The sequence below is a fragment of the Odocoileus virginianus genome, chromosome 9 (genome assembly GCF_023699985.2).
Source record: "Odocoileus virginianus isolate 20LAN1187 ecotype Illinois chromosome 9, Ovbor_1.2, whole genome shotgun sequence".
Classification (NCBI taxonomy): domain Eukaryota; kingdom Metazoa; phylum Chordata; class Mammalia; order Artiodactyla; family Cervidae; genus Odocoileus; species Odocoileus virginianus.
In genome coordinates, this window is record NC_069682.1 from 17,938,765 (window position 1) to 17,955,980 (window position 17,216).

At 41.0% G+C, this 17,216-nt stretch overlaps 1 protein-coding gene across 12 annotated transcripts in view; it reads right to left on the minus strand.

Moving 5' to 3' along the window:
- The window catches only part of CCDC7 (coiled-coil domain containing 7), a 257,870-nt gene that overhangs the window by 73,116 nt on the left and 167,538 nt on the right, over positions 1 to 17,216 (minus strand). For all 12 annotated transcript variants that reach the window (XM_070472033.1, XM_070472029.1, XM_070472034.1 and 9 more), the window contains one exon: positions 10,977 to 11,087. In XM_070472033.1, coding sequence (XP_070328134.1) covers positions 10,977 to 11,087 — 111 coding nt within the window. The remainder of the gene's footprint in view (positions 1 to 10,976; positions 11,088 to 17,216) is intronic.

Consider the following 17,216-nt stretch of genomic DNA (forward strand, 5'->3'; position numbering starts at 1 on the left):
TCAATTTTATTTATCTTCTCAAAGAAGCTTTTAGCTTTGTTGATTTTTGCTATGGCCTCTTTTGCTTCTTTTGCTTTTATTTCTGCCCTCATTTTAAAGATTTCTTTCCTTCTATTAACCCTGGGGTTCTTCATTTCTTCCTTTTCTAGTTACTTTAGGTGTAGTTACATTATTTAGTTGATTTTTTCTTGTCTCTTGAGGTAAGCCTGTATTGCTATGAACGTTCCCCTTAGCACTGCTTTTACAGTGTCCCATAGGTTTTGGGTTGTTGTGTTTTCATTTTCATTTGTTTCTATGCATATTTTGATTTATTTTTTTGATTTCTTCTATGATTTGTTGGTTATTCAGTAGCGTGTTGTTCAGTCTCCAAATGTTGGAATTTTTAATAGTTTTTCTCCTCTAACTGACATCTGATCTTATTGCATTGTGGTTAGAAAAGATTCTTGGAATGATTTCAATTTTTGAATTTACCAAGGCTAGATTTATGGCCCAGGATGTGATCTATCCTGGAGAACATTCCATGTGAACTTGAGAAAAAGATGAAATTCATTGTTTGGGGGTGAAATGTCCTATAGACATCAGTTAGGTCTAACTGGTCCATTTTCTCATTAAAAGTTTGTGTTTCCTTGTTAATTTTCTATTTAGTTGATCTATCTATAGGTGTGAGTGGGTATTAAAGTCTGCCACTATTATTGTGTTATTGTTAACTTCCCCTTTCATACTCCTTAGCATTTGCTTCACATATTGCAGTGCTCCTATGTTGGGTGCATATATATTTATAATTGTTATATCTTCTTCTTGGATTGAGACTTTGATCATTATGTAGTGTTCTTCTTTGTCTCTTTTCACAGCCTTTATTTTAAAGTCTATTTTATCTGATATGAGTATTGCTACTCCTGCTTTCCTTTGGTCTCTATTTGCATGGAATATCTTTTTTCAGCCCTTCACTTTCAGTCTGTATGTGTCTCTTGGTTTGAGGTGGGTCTCTTGTAGACAACATATATAGGGGTTTTGTTTTTGTATCCATTCACCCAGTCTTTGTCTTTTGGTTTGGGCATTCAACCCATTTACATTTAAGGTAATTATTGATAAGGATGATCCCGTTGCCATTTGCTTTGTTGTTTTGGGTTTGTGTTCGTACAGCCTTTCTGTGTTTCCTGTCTAGAGAAGATTCTTTGGCATTTGTTGAAGAGCTAGTTTGGTGGTGCTGAATTTTCTCAGCTTTTGCTTGTCTGTAAAGCTTTAGATTTCTCCTTCATATTTGAATGAGATCCTTGCTGGGTACAGTAATCTGGGTTGTAGGTTTTCCTTTTTCATCACTTTAAGTATGTCCTGCCATTCCCTTCTGGCCTGAAGAGTTTCTGTTGAAAGATCAGCTGTTATCCTTATGGGGATCCTCTTGTGTGTTATTTGTTGTTTTTCCCTTGCTGCTTTTAATATTTGTTCTTTGTGTTTGATCTTTGTTAATTTGATTAATATGTGTCTTGGGGTGTTTCACCTTGGGTTTATCCTGTGTGGGACTCTCTGGGTTTCTTGGATTTGGGTGACTATTTCCTTCCCCATTTTAGGGAAGTTTTCAACTATTATCTCCTCAAGTATTTTCTCATGGTCTTTCTTTTTGTCTTCTTCTCCTGGGACTCCTATGATTCAAATGTTGGGGCATTTAACATTGTCCCAGAGGTCTCTGAGGTTGTCCTCATTTAATTCTTTTTTCCTCTCTGATTCATTTATTTTGACCATTCTATCTTATACCTCACTTATCCTATCTTCTGCCTCTGTTATTTTACTGTTGATTCCCTCCAGAGTGTTTTTTTAATCTCATTTACTGCATTATTCATTATATATTGACTCTTTTTTATTTCTTCTAGATCCTTGTTAAACATTTCTTGCATCTTCTCGATCTTTGTCCCCAGGCTATTTATCTGTAACTCCATTTTGTTTTCAAGATTTTGGTTCATTTTCACTATCATTATCTGAATTCTTTTTCAGGTAGATTCCCTGTCTCTTCCTCTTTGTTTGGTTTGGTGGGCATTTATCCTGTTCCTTTAACTGCTGAGTATTTCTCTGCCTTTTAATCATGTTTATATTGCTGTGTTTGGGGGGCCTTACTGTCTCTTGAAAGTTTGTGGTTCTGCTTTATTTTGGAGGTTCCTCACTGTGGGTGGGGTTGGACGGGTCGCTTGTCATTGTTTCCTGATTAGGGAAGCTTGTTTCGGTGTTCTGGTGGGTGGAGCTGGATTTCTTCTCTCTGGAGTGCAATGAATTGTCCAGTAGTGAGTTTTGAGATGTCAGTGGGTTTGGTGTGACTTTGGTCAGTCTGTATATTGAAACTCAGGGCTATGTTCCTGTGTTGATGGAGAATTTACATGGTAAGTCTTGTTCTGGAACTTGTTGGGTCTTGGGTGGTGCTTGGTTTCAGTGTTGGTATGGAGGCTTTTGGATGAGCTCTTATCGATTAATGTTCCCTGGATTCAGGAGTTCTCTGGTGTTTTCAAATTCTGGACTTAAGCCTCTTGCATCTGGTTTTCAGGCTTATTCTTACAGTAGCCTCAAGACTTCTCCATCTATACAAGCACTGATGATAAACCATGTAGGTTAATGATGAAAAGTTTCTCCACAGTGAGGGCCACCTGGGGAGAGTCACAGAGTTGCATGAAGAAGAGAAGAGGGAGGAGGGAGATAGAGGTGACCACGAGGAGAAGAGGGGAATCAAAAGGGGAGAGAGCAAGCTAGCCAGTAATCAATTCCCTATGTGCTCTCCAGTCTGGACTCCTCAGAGATGTTCACGGAGTTACACAGAGAAGAGAAGAGGGAGGAAGGAGACAGAGGTGACCAGGAGGAGAAAAGGGGGAATCAAAAGGAGAGAGACAGATCCAGCCAGTAATCAATTCCAGAAGTGTTCTCCACAGCCTGGAACACACAAAGAGATTCACAGAGTTGGGTAGAGAAGAGAAGGGGGAGGGAGGAGATAGAGCCAGCCTGGTGGAGAAAAAGGAGAGTCAAAAGAGGAAGAGAGCGATCAAGCCAGTAATCACACTCCCAAGTAAAAATGGGTACTGAAGATAGGGTTCTTAAAGATATAAAATTGATAACAAATACCAAAAAGCAAAGATTAAAAATCTAGCATAGAGGTTAGACTCTCAAAAATATAATGTTAAAAAAACAAAACAAAGTTACAAAAATTAGAAAATATATATATGAAGTTTCCTTTAAGAATAGGGTCTTTTTTTTTTTTTGCAAGGTAATAGTACGTTATAAAAATGAAAATTAAAGGAACAATAGAGGACTGAAAAGTTAAAAAATGTTTAAATAATTTAAAAAATGGTAATAGTAAAAATACGTCTAGGGGTTTCTCTGGAGCTGTTGCGGATAGTGTGGGGTCAGTTCAGTTTCACATAGTTCCTTGATCTGGCTTATACTTCTCAAGATCTATAAGCCCCTTCCATATAGTCGGTGCTAACTACAGGGTTTTAATCTGTTGCACCTGCTACTTTCAAAGTGGTTCCCTCTGTTTATTTTGGCTTCTTCTGTTTGCTGATCTCTTCAGTGTCTACTTTCCGCCCTGACACAAGGGGGCGAAGGTGGTCACTTATTTAGGCTCACTTCAGTTGTGCTGTGGGGAGGGAGGAATACTGCAAGCAAATATCACCGGCCTGTGTGGGGAATGCTCGCAGTGTCTCAGCCACACTGGGTTTGCCCCCGATCATGGCGTGTGTGCTTTCACGGTCTACGGTCTACGACCTACGGTGTTCAGGCTCCAGGTTGTTCTGCTGGGAACTGTCTTGAGGCGGCCCTGGGTTGCTTGCACTTCCCAGGTCTAAGCTGCTCAAGTTCAGGTTCTCGGGTACTCCCCAAAGGCGCAGACTCGGTTGGGCCTGCGTTTTGTGCCCTTCCCAGGTCCGAGCAGCTCAGATGACCAGGTGCTTGGCGAGCGCAGTCACCCCCAGATTGGGGGTGCATCTTATCACCTCCCCCATCCCAGTGGCTCGGTTTTCTGGGTGTACAACAGGCGCACCTTCTCAGGTGTGCCATGAGTCTCTTCTGGGGAGCTGATCTCTGGCTGCAACCCTCCTGGAGGATGTCAACCCTCCAGAATCCCAAGAAGTCTTGGTTAGCAACGAAGCCTGCTTACAGTTTGGTAGAGGATGCCTCTGGGGCGCCGATTGCCCGTTTCCAGCTCTGGCTGCGGCCGCCCCCCCCCCCCCCCCAACCTGCTTGTCTCCAGCGGGGGATGGGCCGGTCCGCAGTCTGCTAGCTCTCCTCTGGGATTCGCTCAGTCCTTTGTTCTGTGAGCAGGCCTGACAGTATCTTAGGTTAGTGCTTTTCATGAGACAGTTCTCTCTCTCTCTCTTTTTTTTTCTCTCTGGCTATCCCACAGTTTGTTCCCTCAGATTGTCCTCAGGGCATTCCGGCCCAGTCCTTACCCTAAGTAATGCAGCCCGCGCCTCCCAGTTCAGCCCCCACTTGCTGGTGGCAGATGCGAGCACTGCGAGCTGCTCTTAGGCACGTAATCTGTGGGTTTTAATTACTGATTTATTTATTTTTCCTCCCTGCTATGTTGCCCTCTGATATTCCAAGACTCCCCACAGACCTGCCTATGAGAATGTTTCCTGGTGTTTGGAAACTTATCTTTTAGGACTCCCTTCCCAGGATGGATCTCCGTTCCTACCTCTTTTGTCTTTTTATCTTTTATATCTTGTCCTACCTCCTTTCAAAGACACTGGGCTGCCATTCTGGGTGCCTGATGTCCTCTGCCAGCATTCAGAAGTTGTTTTGTGGAATTTGCTGTGTTCAAATGTTCTTTTGATGAATTTATGGGGGGAAAGTGGTCTCCCTGTCCTATTCCTCTGCCATCTTAGAACCACCCCCCAGCAAGTATATTTTATTATGGTCTTCAGATTTCATGGGCTATTTATGCTTTAGGTTAATACATAATAATAGACCAAACAATGAAAACGCCTGTGTAGAAAGTCATTCATTAATTATAAAACACAGGCATCTAAATGTTCAAACATAGGAGATTGGTTGAATAAAGTGATTATGTATACCACAAGCATGGTATTGGTATAATGTAAATATGCTACAATGGTAGGTAATTGTGTGTGTATATACATATAGACACACATACATACTATATATAGTATATAAATATCTGAACATAGAGAGGGACATTCACTTCCCCTATTATCAATACATCAGATGCTTGCCAGATGTCATGTCATGGGAAAATGAAAGTGGTGGGAACACTGGTAGAACTCCTGCCCTTTCATGTTTAGACTCTTATTAATACTATTGCAGTAAGTGAATAAAGACTTTTTACTTTCAATTTGCTTCACTGTCTTTATAGACTACCTTCACAACTGTCTTTTCAGTGACAAATGGTGGCAAGCAGGGTGGCCCAATTAAGTACAATGTCTTTCTGGAAAAATAAAAAGTATGAAGATCCACCTGGGTATTTTGGGGAAACGCTAGACAAGACTACAAGGCTTGTTGGCGAGTACTAGCTGGTCAACTGCAAGAGTCTGAGGGTCCCAACAATGCACTGTGCTAGCCACAGCAGTGAGCCTCAGGAAGTGCTACATCAAGAATGCCCGGGAGCACTCTTGGAGAGGACTTGTTCAGTAGTGTCCAACTATTTGTGACCCCATGGACTGCAGCACGCCAGGCTTTCCTGTCCTTCACCATCTCCCAGAGTTTTCTCAAAGTCATGTTCATTGAGTTGTTGGTGCCATCCAACCATCTCATCCTCTGTCGTCCTCTTCTCTTCCCACCTTCAATCTTTCCCAGCATCAGGTCTTTTCTAAGGAATCAGCTTTTCACATCAGGTGGCCAAAGCACTGGAGCTTCAGCTTCAGCATCAGTTCTTCCAATGAACATTCAGGATTGATTTCCTTTTTAAGACTGATTGATCTCCTTGCAGTCCAAGGGACTCTCAAGAGTCTTCTCCAGCACCACAGCTTGAAAGCATCAAGTCTTTGGTGCTCAGCCTTCTTTATGGTCCAACTCTCACATCCACACATTACTACTGGAGAAAGCATAGCTTTGATTAGATGGACCTTTGTCAGCAAGTAATGTCTCTGCTTTTTAATATGCTATCTAGGTTGGTCATAGCTTCTCTTTCAAGGAGCAAGCATCTTTTAATTTCATGACTGCAGTCACCATCTGCAGTGATTTTGGAGCCCAAGAAAATAGTCTATCACTGTTTCCATTGTTTCCCCATCTATCGGCCATGAAGTGATGGGACCAGATGCCATGATCTTCATTTTTTGAATGTTGAGTTTTAAGCCATATTTTTCACTCTCCTCTTTCACCTTCATCAAGAGGCACTTTAGTTCCTCTTTGCTTTCTGTCATAAGGGTGGTGTCACCTGCATGTCTGAGGTTATTTGTATTTCTCCCAGCAATCTTGATTCCAGCTTGTGCTTCATCCAGTGTGGAATTTTGCATGATGCACTCTGCATGTAAGTTTAATAAGCAGGGTGACAACACACTGCCTTGATGTACTCCTTTCCCAATTTGGAACCAGTCTGTTGTTCAACGTCTGGTTCTAACTGTTACTTCTTAACCTATATACAGGTTTCTCGGGAGCAGGTAAGGTGGTCTGGTATTCCCATCTCTTTAAGAATTTTCCACAGTTTGTTGTGATCCACACAGTCAAAGGCTTTGGCGCAGTCAATGAAGCAGATGTTTTTCTGGAATTCTCTTGCTTTTTCCATGATCTAGAAGATGTTGGCAATTTGATCTCTGGTTCCTCTGCCTTTTCTAAACCCATATTGTACATCTGGAAGTTCTCAGTTCACATACTGCTGAAGCCTAACTCAGATATTTTGAGCATTGCTTTGCCAGAATGTAAAATCAGGGCAACTGTGTGGTAGCTTGAATATTCTTTGGCATTACCTTTCTTTGTTATTGGAATGAAAACTGACCTTTTCTAGTCCTGTGGCCACTGCTGAGTTTCCCAGTTTGCTGGCATATTGAATGAAGCACTTTAACAGCATTATTTTAGGATTTTCAATAGTTCAGCTGGAATTCCATCACCTCCACTAGCTTTATTCATGATGATGCTTCCTAAGACCCACTTGACTTCACATTCCAGGATGTCTGGCTCTAGGTGAGTGATCACACCATTGTGATTATCTGGGTCATGAAGATCTTTTTTGTATATCCTGTATTCTTGCCATCTCTTCTTAATATCTGCTTCTGTTAGGTGTGTACTGTTTGTGTCCTTTATTCTGCCCATCTTTGCATGAAATGTTCCCTTGGTATCTCTAATTTTCTTGAAGAGATCTCCAGTCTTTCCTATTCCATTGTTTTCCTCTATTTCTTTGCATTGTTCACTGAGGAAGGCTTTATCTCTCCTTGCTATTCTCTGGAACTCTGTGTTCAGATGGGTATATCTTTCCTTTTACTCTTCGCCTTTTACTTCTCTTCTTTTTTTTAGCTATTTGTAAGACCTACTCAGACAACCATTTTGCCTTCTTGCATTTCTTTTTCTTTGGGACAGTTTTGATCACCGCCTCCTGTACAGTGTTATGAATCTCAGTCCATAGTTCTTCAGGGACTCTGTCTATCAGATCTAATCCCTTGAATCTATTTCTCACTTCCATTGTATAATCATAAGGGATTTGATTTTGTTCATACCTCAATGGCCTAGTGGTTTTCCCTACTTTCTTCAATTTAAGTCTGTAATTTTCATTAAGGAGTTCATGATCTGAGCCACAGTCAGCTCCAGTTCTTATTTCTGCTGACTGTATAGAGCTTCTGCATCTTCAGCTGCAAAAAATGTAATCAACCAAATTTTGGTTTTTGACCATCTGGTGATGTCCTTGTGTAGTCTCTTGTGTTGTTGGAAGAGGGTGTTTTCTATGACCAGTGTGTTCTCTTGGGAATAGTCTGTTAGCCTTTGCCCTGCTTCATTTTGTACTCCAAGGCTAAACTGGCTCTTTATTTTAGGTATCACTTGATTTCCTACTTTTGCATTCCAGTCCCCTATGATGAAAAGGACATCTTTTTTTTTTTTTTGGTGTTAGTTCTAGAAGGTCTTGTAGTTCTTCATAGAGCCATTCAACTTCAGATTCTTCAGCATTAGTGGTTGCATTACTGTGATATTGAATGGTTTGCCTTGGAAATGAACAGAGATCATTCTGTTGTTTTTCAGATTTCATTCAAGTACTGCATTTCAGACTCTCTTGTTGACTATGAGGGCTATTCCATTTCTTCTAAGGGATTCTTGCCCACAGTAGTAGATATAATGGTCATCTGAATTAAATTCACCCATTCCCATCTATTTTAGTTCACTGATTCCTAAAATGTAGATGTTTACTCTTGCCATCTCCTGTTTGACCACTTCCAATTTACCTTGATTCATGGACGTAACATTCTAGGTTCTTATGCAATACTGTTGTCAGTTTTAATGAGGTTCCAGACAATGATGGACAGCCTAAAACTGAGACTCATTATTGAATTAAATGAATACAGAACTCTTTGGGATTGCTTTGTCTGTGATGTAAAGAGGCCTTGGAGACTTGAGTTGTTCACTTGCATGATGAAAGAAGTAACCAAACTGAGTGAGGCACTTTGGTACTCTGTGGGCTGCATCACTATAAAGCCCCTTCTTAAGTGTGACCTGACAGCAGGAAGTTTGCTCAAGGTGGAGGGAGAAAGGGAAGAGGATAGGCAAACACTGAGACCCTCTCCTTCCTCAGCTGGGTACTATTCATACTCCGGCAGCTTTCAGCCTGAACCTGTCACTAAAATCATATTTGGACCACCACTTGCAGAGTCTATAGCAGCCCTGTTAACCATGCTATAGTAATGAATAAGAACAGTAGATAAGCTTGTTAACCAGGCCAGGTTTCTAGATTTATTTCTGCTATTTCTGCTGGTTATTGAGCTAAACCAAACTTCCTTATAAGGTCAGGTGATAATGTTCTGCAACAAAATCCAGAACTTAACTGACCTACTTTAAGACACAGAGAAAACACCTTCTGCTCAAATGGTATAGAATAGCTAAGACAGCAATATAAAATGGTAACCATGTGCTTTCTCCTGGATGATGCTTCTAGAGAAACTCTCTGAGTCTGGATACCCAAAGAGGAGGTAGATGACTAGGTATTAGGCCATAAGGGCCATAAAATACAGCCTTATTAGAGTCTGCATGTTTAACAACTGCTATGATGAATTGAAATTATTCCCTCTGGCTCTCCCTGTGAATATGGAGATGAATAGGTGAGCCCCTCTAATATTTAGCAACAAACAAGACAAAACTGCAGATCAGATCTCAGGATCTCCAGTAGGGACCAGAGGTTGTATCCCAAGGTCAGAGTTGAATGTGGAGGTAGGAAAGAGTTACATTTCTGGGACTTTCAGATACCAGTACAGAGATGGCTGTGACCCTCAAACCCCAGCACCAGAATGAGGGGAAAAAACAATGTCTCTGATTTTGGATCTGAGGTCATTACCAGTGGGACCCTTACCTAGATCCAGCTATGGATGGGTCTCTTTGGCCAACTCCAAACTCCAACAAAAACTTCTTAGGGCAATTCACTATTGAATTTATCAGTGATATAGATGTACTGCCTAAGTGAACACCTGCTCACATTTGCCCATAAGCCCGAAGAAGACTGCTCCAGCTGGCACCATTTTAGTGGGCATATGGAAGACCATAAACCTCCCTGACTAGCAGCCCCTAGTGCTGTTGTTTCTCAGAAACAGCAGCAACTACCTAGAATAAAAAAGCAAAAAGCAATGCCTTCACTGCTGAGTTCAAGAATAACAAGGCCCTTCATGAGACTAATTCTCACTCAATAGCCTCATCTAACCTGTGCACATGGCCTTAGGGGCATGGAGTCTCGATGACTATTAGCAGCTCAACGCTGTAGTAAAACTCTAAGCACTGGCAGTACCTGACTTTGACACTGTCCCAGAAGCTACTGCCCAAGAGAAAGTAACTTGGTATATAAAAACGGACATCTCAAACTCCCTTTTCAGCATCGCTGTCCATGTGGATAATCAGGATCAGTTTAATTTTATGTGTAATGGCTTGCAATATACCACTAATGTCCATCCAAAAGTCTACCTAAATTCCCCTACTATCTGTCATCACATATGATGAGGCCAAGAAAAATTCAAGCTACTGGAAGGAACATTAGCCTTCCACTATGTTGAAGACGTCTTCCTGGTGGCCCCAGACAAGGACACTACCCAATGATGACTGGTCATTCTGTGGACTCACATGAGGCAACATGATGAGCCATTAATATAGATGAGGCACCATGACCCATCACCCAAGTGAAATTCCTAGGCACCATCTGGAAAAAGCAACAATATCCTATCCAGACTGACAATATCTGGTCCTCTTAACTTCCCCAAATAAAAAGAGTTCCAACAACTGGTGGTAGTTTTCTGGTATTGGCACTTTCCAAACAGGGAACTTGATGGCACCTACCTATGAGGTCACCAACAACACCTCACCTTTGTGTGGCCCAACTAATAGAACACCCTGTTGGGGGTCTCCATCAAGCCTCCAGGCTGCCCTTCCCCTAAGCCTCTCTGATTTCTATTTGCTGTTTTAGTTACAGATCTCAAAAACTTCCCAGTTTGTCATTTGGAGCCTAGGTAGAATGACACTGCTACTGGTCAGAAGTGCTCACTGGGCAGAATTTCCTGGAACCTGTAATCTCCCAGAGTCATCTAAAACGTATACACAATTGGAGATATGACTGGACAGTTACTGAGCTTAGTGGATACTGAGTGCATGCTTTATGACTGTGAAATAATCTTATGGCAAAGAAATTACAGTCAGAAGGTATTAACACTTTGGATCTTGTTCTCTAGTTATCTTTGGGTATTCACAGTTTAGGTCATTTATTTTTACTTCTATAAAATATACACTCAAATACATATTCATAAGCCAAAGAAAAATGATTATCTGATGAGTTTAAAATAATTTAAAGTTACCATAATTATTATACTTACTCTGACTCCTTTCCCTTCTGTAATTTATTTGGTTCTCTACTTGCGTTTGGAGTTTTGACACTGGATATTGATCAAAAACCGTAAGATTTTTATCTGGTACTCCAATATGAGCTACAAAAAGAGATATATTTAGTTCATTAAATGGAAAAACAGATCAATCATGAAATCTCTAGATTTCAAATTTACAGCACGTGTACAGTAGCATCGGAGAAGGCAATGGCATCCCACTCCAGTACTCTTGCCTGGAAAATCCCATGGATGGAGGAGCCTGGTAGGCTGCAGTCCATGGGGTTGCAAAGAGTCAGACACGACTGAGCAACTTCACTTTCACTTTTCACTTTCATGCATTGGAGAAGGAAATGGCAACCCACTCCAGTGTTCTTGCCTGGAGAATCCCAGGCATGGCGAAGCCTGGTAGGCTGCCATCTATGGGGTCGCACAGAGTCGGACACGACTGAAGAGACTTAGCAGCAGCAGAAGCAGTACAGTAGCATTTTCTCTCATTTTTAAAGTTATCAGTAAATTGTCATAATGATCTTATATGCAAATAAGAAAAGTTTTAATGGATGCTACTGAAAATGTCTCATTATTTCAAAGATATTATGAGACATCAAAATATATTTCATATTAATCTCTACTTTGGGGGCATGTATATACTAGGTAAATATATAATAGTAGATAAAACAATAAAAATACATATGCACAAGGTTATTCATTTAGTATTATCTGTAATTGCAAGATATTTTATTTCCTGAACAGCTAAATGTTCAAGAATAGGATATTGGTTAAATGCTGTACTAAGTCACTTGTGTCCAATTCTTTGCAACCCTATGGACTGTAGCCCACCAGGCTCCTCTGTCCATGGGGATTCTCCAGGCAAGAATATTGGAGGGGGTTGCCATGTCCTCCTCCAGAGGATCTTCCCAACCCAGGGATCAAACCTGCAGCTCTTATGTCTCCTGCACTGGCAGGCAGGTTCTTTACCACTAATGCCACCTGGGAAGCCCCTTATTGGTTGAATAAACAAAGGCATATACAATTAATTATGGTATAGTATAAACTGTGGTAAATAATGTGGTACTATTTTACATATTTATGTAAAAATAATAAAATATTTTTATAAACTACATGGAGGGATTTCTAGGAGATAATGTCAAGTGGAAAAAAATTTTAAAGTATATGTAGTATGCTAACTTTTGGTTCAGAAAGAAGTAATCAGAAAAATGAAAAATTATATTAACTTTACAAGATGAAGCACAGAAAAGATAAGCATAAGAATAAAGGGAGGAGGAGGAGCTAAGATGGTGGAGGAATAGGACGGGGAGACCACTTTTTCCCCTACAAATTCATCAAAAGAACATTTGAATGCTGAGCAAACTCCACAAAACAACTTCTGGTCGCTAGCAGAGGACATCAGGCGCCCAGAAAAGCAGCCCATTGTCTTTGAAAGGAGGTAGGACAAAATATAAAAGATAAAAAGAGAGACAAAAGAGTTAGGGACGGAAACCCACCCCGGGAAGGGAGTCCTAATAGAGGAAGTTTCCAAACACCAGGAAACCCTCTCACTGGCAGGTCCAGGGGAAGTTCTCGAATCTCGGAGGGCAACCTAACCAGGAGGAAAAATAAATAAAACCCACAGATTACATGCCTAAAAGCAACTCCCAGCAGAAAAGTACCCCAGATGCTCACATCTGCCACCAGCAAGTGGGGGCTGAACGGAGAGGAGGGGGCAGCATTGCTTAGGGTAAGGACTGGGCCTAAATGCCCTGAGGGCAATCGGAGGGAGCTAATGTGAGATAGCAACTTAAACTGTAGGATAGCAAGACAGAGAGAGAAAAACCTACGAAAAGCCCTAACCGAAGACACTGCCAGCCCGTTCGCAGAATGAAGGAAGGACTGAGCAATTCCAGAGAAGAGCGAACCGGCTTCAGACTGGCCCATCCCCCGCTGGAGGCAGGAGGCAGCAGGGAGGGGAAAGGGACAAACTCGGCCCCAGACACGGCATCCCCTACCAAACTGCAAACAGGCTTCCAGTTTCTAACCAAAGACTTCCTGAGATTCTGGATGGTTAACATCCATAGGGAGGGTCGCAGCTAGAGACCAGCTACCCAGAAGAGACACAAGGCGCACAGAACCGGTGCACGCGGAAACTGAGGCTGGGACCACGGAGGGGATAAGGTGCGCCGCACCTGGGGAGAGTGTGCTCATCAAGCTCCTGGCTGCCTGAGTTCCTCCGGCCGGGGAAGGCACAAAATGCAGGCCCAACCGAGTCTGCGTCTTTGTGGAGTACCCGAAAACCTGAACCTGAGTGGCTTAACCTGGGAAGTGCATGCAACTCAGGGCCTGCTCCCTGTAGAGCAACCTGGAGCCTGAGCAGTGTAGATGGGGAAAGCACACACACCACAAGCGGGGGCAAACCCAGTGTGGCTGGAACACTGCGAGTACTCCCCACACACACCAGTGATATTTGTCTGCAGTGCCCCTCCCTCCCCACAGCACGACTGAACAAGCGAACCTAAACAAGAGACCACCTCCGCCCACTTGTGTCAGGGTGGAAATTAGACACTGAAGAGACCTGCAAACAGAAGCCAAATAAACAAAGGGAACCACTTTAGAAGTGACAGGTGCAACAGATTAAAATCCCTGTAGTTAACACCGACTACACCGGAAGGGGCCTATAGATATTGAGAAGTGTAAGCTGGAACAAGGAGCTATCTGAAACTGAACCGAACCCACACTGCCCGCAACAGCGTGAGAAATTCCTAGATATATTTTTACTGTTATTATTTTTTATTAAAAATTTTTTTAATTTTTTAAAAGTCCTCTATTACTCCTCTATTACACCTTAATTTTCATTTTAATAACCCACTATAACCTTGCAAAAAAAGAGACCCTATTTTTAAAGCAAACTTCATACATATTTCTTAAATTTTTTGTGTTTTTGTTTGTAATATTGTGTTTTTAAGAGTCTAGCCTCTACTCTAGATTTTTAATCTTTGTTTTTCAGTATTTGATATCAATTTTGGACATTTAAGAATCCAATATTCAATACCCAGTTTTACTCAGGAGTGTGATGATTACTCTCTCCCCTTTTGACTCTCCTTTTTCTCCCCCAGATCACCTCTATTTCCTCCCTCCCCCTTCTCTTCCCAATCCAATTCTGTGAATCTCTGTGGGTATTCTGGGCTATGGAGAACACTTAGGGAACAGAGTACTGCGTAGATCTGTCTCTCTCCTCTTGAGTCCCCCCTTTTTCTCCTCCTGCTCATCTCTACCTCCTTCCTCCCTCTCCTCTTCTTCATGTAACTCTGTGAAACTCTCTGGGTGTCCCTCACAGTGGAGAATCTTTTCACCATTAACCTAGAAGTTTTATTATCAGTGCTGTATAGTTGGAGAAGTCTTGAGGCTACTGGAAGAATAAGACTGAAATCCAGAGGCAGGAGACTTACGCCCAAAACTTGAGAACACCAGAGAACTCCTGACTACACGGAACATTAAGTAATAAGAGATCATCCAAAAGCCTCCATACCTACACTGAAACCAACCACCACCCAAGAATCAATAAGTTTCAGAGCAAGACATACCAAACAAATTCGCCAGCACCACAGGAACATAGCCCTGAGCGTCAACATACAGGCTTCCCAAAGTCACACCAAACACATAGACCCATCTCAAAACTCACTACTGGACACTCCATTGCACTCCAGAGAGAAAAAATCAAGCTCCGTGCACCAGAACACCGACCAGAACACCAACACAAGCTTCCCTAACCAGGAAACCTTGACAACTCAATCATCCAACCCCACCCACTGGGAGAAACCTCCACAATAAAAAGGAACCACAGACCACCAGCTTACAGAAAGAAAGGCCACCCCAAACACAGTAATCTAAATAAGATGAAAGGCAGAGAAATACCCAGGAGGTAAAGGAACATGAAAAATGCCCACCAAGACAAACAAAAGAGGAGGAGATAGGGAATCTACCTGAAAAAGAATTTAGAATAATGATAATAAAAATGATCCAAAATCTTGAAAACAAAATGGAGTTATAGATAAATAGCCTGGAGACAAGGACTGAGAAGATGCAAGAAATGTTTAACAAGGACCTAGAAGAAATAAAAAAGAGTCAATTAAAAATGAATAATGCAGTAAATGAGATAAAAAACACTCTGGAGGGAACCAACAGTAGAATAAAGGAGGCAGAAAATAAGTGAGGTAGAAGATAAAATGGTGGAAATAAATGAAGCAGAGAGGAAAAAAGAAAAAAGAATCAAAAGAAATGAGGACAACCTCAGAGACCTCTGGGACAATGTGAAATGCCCCAACATTTGAATCATAGGAGTCCCAGAAGAAGAAGACAAAAAGAAAGGCCATGAGAAAATATTCGAGGAGATAATAGTTGAAAACTTCCCTAAAATGGGGAAGGAAAGTCACACAGGTCCAAAAAACCCAGAGAGTCTCACACAGGATAAACCCAAGGCGAAACACCCCAAGACACATATTAATCAAATTAATAAAGATCAAACACAAAGAACAAATATTAAAAGCAGCAAGGGAGAAACAACAAATAACACACAAGGGGATTCCCATAAGGATAACAGCTGATCTATCAATAGAAACTTCAGGCCAGAAGGGAATGGCAGGACATACTTAGAGTAATGAAAGAGAATAACCTACAACCCAGATTACTGTACCCAGCAAGGATCTCATTCAAATATGAAGGAGAATTCAAAAGCTTTACAGACAAACAAAAGCTGAGAGAATTCAGCACCACCAAACCAACTCTTCAACAAATGCTAAAGGATCGCCTCTAGACAGGAAACATAGAAAGGTTGTATAAACGCGAACCCAAAACAACAAAGTAAATGGCAATGGGACCATACCTATCAATAATTACCTTAAATGTAAATGGGTTGAATGCCCCCACCAAAAGACAAAGACTGGCTGAATGGATACAAAAACAAGACCCCTATGTATGCTGTCTACAAGAGACCCACCTCAAAACCAGGGACACATACAGGCTGAAAGTGAAGGGCTGGAAAAAAATATTCCATGCAAATAGAGACCAAAAGAAAGCAGGAGTAGCAATACTCATATCAGATAAAATAGACTTTAAGATAAAGGCTGTGAAAAGAGACAAAGAAGGACACTACATAATGATCTTAGGATCAATCCAAGAAGAAGATATAACAATTATAAATATATATGCACCCAACATAGGAGCACCGCAATATGTAAGGCAAATGCTAACAAGTATGAAAGGGGAAATTAACAATGACACAATAACAGTGGAAGACTTTAATACCCTATTCACGCGTATGGATAGATCAACTAAATAGAAAATTAACAAGGAAACACAAACTTCAAATGAGACAGTGGACCAGCTAGACCTAACTAATATCTATAGGACATTTCACCCCAAAACAATTTCACCTTTTTCTTAAGTGCACATGGAACCTTCTCCAGAATAGATCACATCCTGGGCCATAAATGTAGCCTTGGTAAATTAAAAAAATTGAAATCATTCCAGTCATCTTTTCTGACCACAATGCAGTAAGAGTAGATCTCAATTACAGGAGAAAAACTATTAAAACTTCCAACATATGGAGGCTAAATAACATGCTTCTGAATAACCAACAAATCATAGAAGAAATCAAAAAAGAAATCAAAATATGCATAGAAATGAATGAAAATGAAAACACAACAACCCAAAACCTATGGGACACTTCCCCTTCGCTAAGGGGAAGGTTCATAGCAATACAGGCTTACCTCAAGAGACAAGAAAAAAGTCAAATAAATAACCTAACTCTACACCTAAAGCAACTAGAGAATGAAGAAATGAAGAACCCCAGGGTTAGTAGAAGGAAAGAAATCTTAAAAATGAGGGCAGAAATAAATGCAAAAGAAACTAAAGAGATCATAGCAAAAATCAACAAAGCTAAAAGCTTGTTTTTTGAAAAAATAAACAAAATTGACAAACCGTTAGCCAGAATCATTAAGAAACAAAGGGAGAAGAACCAAATTAATAAAATTAGAAATGAAAATGGAGAGATCACAACAGACAACACTGAAATACAAAGGATCATAAGAGACTACTACCAGCAGCTATGTGCCAATAAAATGGACAACTTGGAAGAAATGGACAAATTCTTATAAAACTATAACTTTCCAAAACTGAACCAGGAAGAAATAGAAGATCTTAACAGATCCATCACAAGCACGGAAATTGAAATTGTAATCA